Genomic DNA, 2,296 nt, shown 5'->3' on the forward strand with positions numbered 1-2,296 from the left:
TCTGTTGAGACAGTTCCTTCAGCACATACAAAGAGAAACTGTGTGACAGGCCAAGACTAGTATGATTCTAGGCTCTTGGTCGTATTCCCTTAAAGGAATCTATTCCTGATTCCAAGACTTGAGCTCTACCCCAGGCCCAGAAGTCTGGCCCTAACAGGTATGTATTTTGGGGTATGTAGTCTAGGCTTTTGGCCGTAGGGAATAACGTCACTGACAGCCGTCTAACGTCCCAGGAGTGACTCCCATAGCAATATGGTAGAGTTGGTTCTTAGTGCTCGCCATGGTTCTGGCTTGCACTCCCCTCAGCATGGTGGCGTGGGTATACCGTTCCCCATAGCGACCCCTAGAGGACGCAGTTCGAAGTTCCCTTGAAAGGGATCGTCTCCGGTTACTTATGTAACCATGGTTCCCTGAGTAGGGAACGAGACACTGCGTCCTCTAGGCTTCTTGCCATGCTTCGAACGGAAGCTTCAGACGAAGAAGTGAATGACATGTTCTCCCGACGCCTATTTATACTATAGTCGCACCGGTAGTGACGTCATGGGCTGTCGCCGGCCAACGTGTTGGTGTTTTTTCAATGTATGCTTCAGACACGGGTCACGACGAGGCGTTCCCCATAGCGACCCCTAGAGGACGCAGTGTCTCGTTCCCTACTCAGGGAACCATGGTTACATAAGTAACCTGAGACGTTTTCTCTCATACCAGGTGTAATACTTACTCATTTGCTTTAGTTGTTCAGAGAACTTCGCTTCAAGTCACAGCAGTACATAGAAAAAGAAATGAATGGACAGATGAAATGAATGAACAGAACAGAAACAGAAGAAATTAATGAACATGATGATACTGTGTGATTCTTCATCATCTGCATAACTTTTGTATGACTTACATATTAGTCTTTTTACTTTATAGTGATTGCTTCGATAATAAATCACAACACCAGCAGCTACAGCTGCTGCAGCAACCAGTAGAATAGCAACACATATTCCTGCTACAGCACCTGGAGACAGACCTGGTTCTGAAATGATAAAGAGAGACAGTCATTAATTGAATATGTAAATTATTAGTAGACAGTAGATTTGTAAGAATAAAGCAACTCACCAGAGACAGTAACAGTGAATCTTTTGAATAAGATCCTTCTGTCGCTGATGATCTTTAGTCTAAATTCTCCAGTATGCTCAGTTTCGAGGTCTGTGATGGTCAGAGATCCAGTCTCACTGTCCAGCTCCAGTCTGCCTCTGAATCTCCCATCATCATCATCATAGTATGACATATGATTGTCTTCTGTATCGCCTTTAGCAATGAGAGATCCTTCAGCTCCAAATCTCCACAGTATTAGATCATGTTTCTGTAGTTCAATTTCAGTGTGTAGAGTCTCAGAATTTCCCTTCGTGGCTGACAATACCTTTATTTCATCTTTATCTTCAACAGATTTGAGTGGAGATTCTGCAAAAATAGTTTCACAGTGATGACTCTCTCTTAACAGTCAATTATTTCAGCTTGCATACTCTCACAAAGAAGTCCAGATTTAATTGACTCACCTTTCACAATAACTTTGAACGTCTTGGATTTGGTCCCTACGCTGCTGATGCTCTCTACTTTATATTCACCTGAGTGTTTGATTCTGATGTTCCAGATGGTGAGAAATCCAGTTTGATCCAGATTAAGTCTGCCGCTAAACATCATCATCAGTTTATCATCACTGTATTCAACTTTACCAGTTCCTTTATTGATTGTTGCGATGTTAGTGTTATTAACTTTCCACTCTGTTAGACCATCTTTCTGCATTTCAATAAAATCAGTCTGTAGAGTAAGAGAATCTCCCTCTATCACTGTCTTCACTCCATCAACACCAAACACACCTGCAGAACAAACGGAAACAGTCGGAGATACTGAGTTCTTCATTGATTTATCAAATGACATCACATTTGGGTCCCCATATTTCTAGACGTGCATGAACTAACACTGTTTACCTTGAAAGCAATGCAAGTTGCTTTGGATAAAAGCTTTTGTCAAGTTCATATTTGAAAATGTCTGCAATGTCTTACTCAGAACAAAACCTACCCCACCAGTTTTCAAATAGACTGTCTACACCCTCAAAAAATGCATGCTCGCTTACTCTCCAAAGCTTGGTGATAGAAGTAGTTTCACAATATAAATATTTAGGATTTTTAATTGAGGATTCCCTCTCTGTTGGGCCTCATGTTCAGCGACTTGTTTAGAAACTAATGTTGAAGTTGAGCTTGTTCTTCAAAGTTAAGTCCTGTCTTTCTTAAAGCATGAAAGATATTCGTGGCTA

General features: G+C 41.5%; 1 protein-coding gene across 1 annotated transcript in view; it reads right to left on the minus strand.

Moving 5' to 3' along the window:
* The window catches only part of LOC107569785 (uncharacterized), an 8,518-nt gene extending 6,655 nt beyond the window's left edge, over positions 1 to 1,863 (minus strand). The window contains exons 1-4 of the mRNA XM_016255939.1: positions 1,539 to 1,863; positions 1,099 to 1,443; positions 887 to 1,015; positions 719 to 748 (exon numbers count right to left, since the gene is read on the minus strand). Coding sequence (XP_016111425.1) covers positions 719 to 748; positions 887 to 1,015; positions 1,099 to 1,443; positions 1,539 to 1,785 — 751 coding nt within the window. The 5' untranslated portion in view covers positions 1,786 to 1,863. The remainder of the gene's footprint in view (positions 1 to 718; positions 749 to 886; positions 1,016 to 1,098; positions 1,444 to 1,538) is intronic.
* Between the last annotated feature and the right edge of the window lie 433 nt (positions 1,864 to 2,296).

Source organism: Sinocyclocheilus grahami, unplaced genomic scaffold (assembly GCF_001515645.1).
Source record: "Sinocyclocheilus grahami isolate Dianchi unplaced genomic scaffold, SAMN03320097.WGS_v1.1 scaffold1381.1, whole genome shotgun sequence".
Lineage (NCBI taxonomy): Eukaryota > Metazoa > Chordata > Actinopteri > Cypriniformes > Cyprinidae > Sinocyclocheilus > Sinocyclocheilus grahami.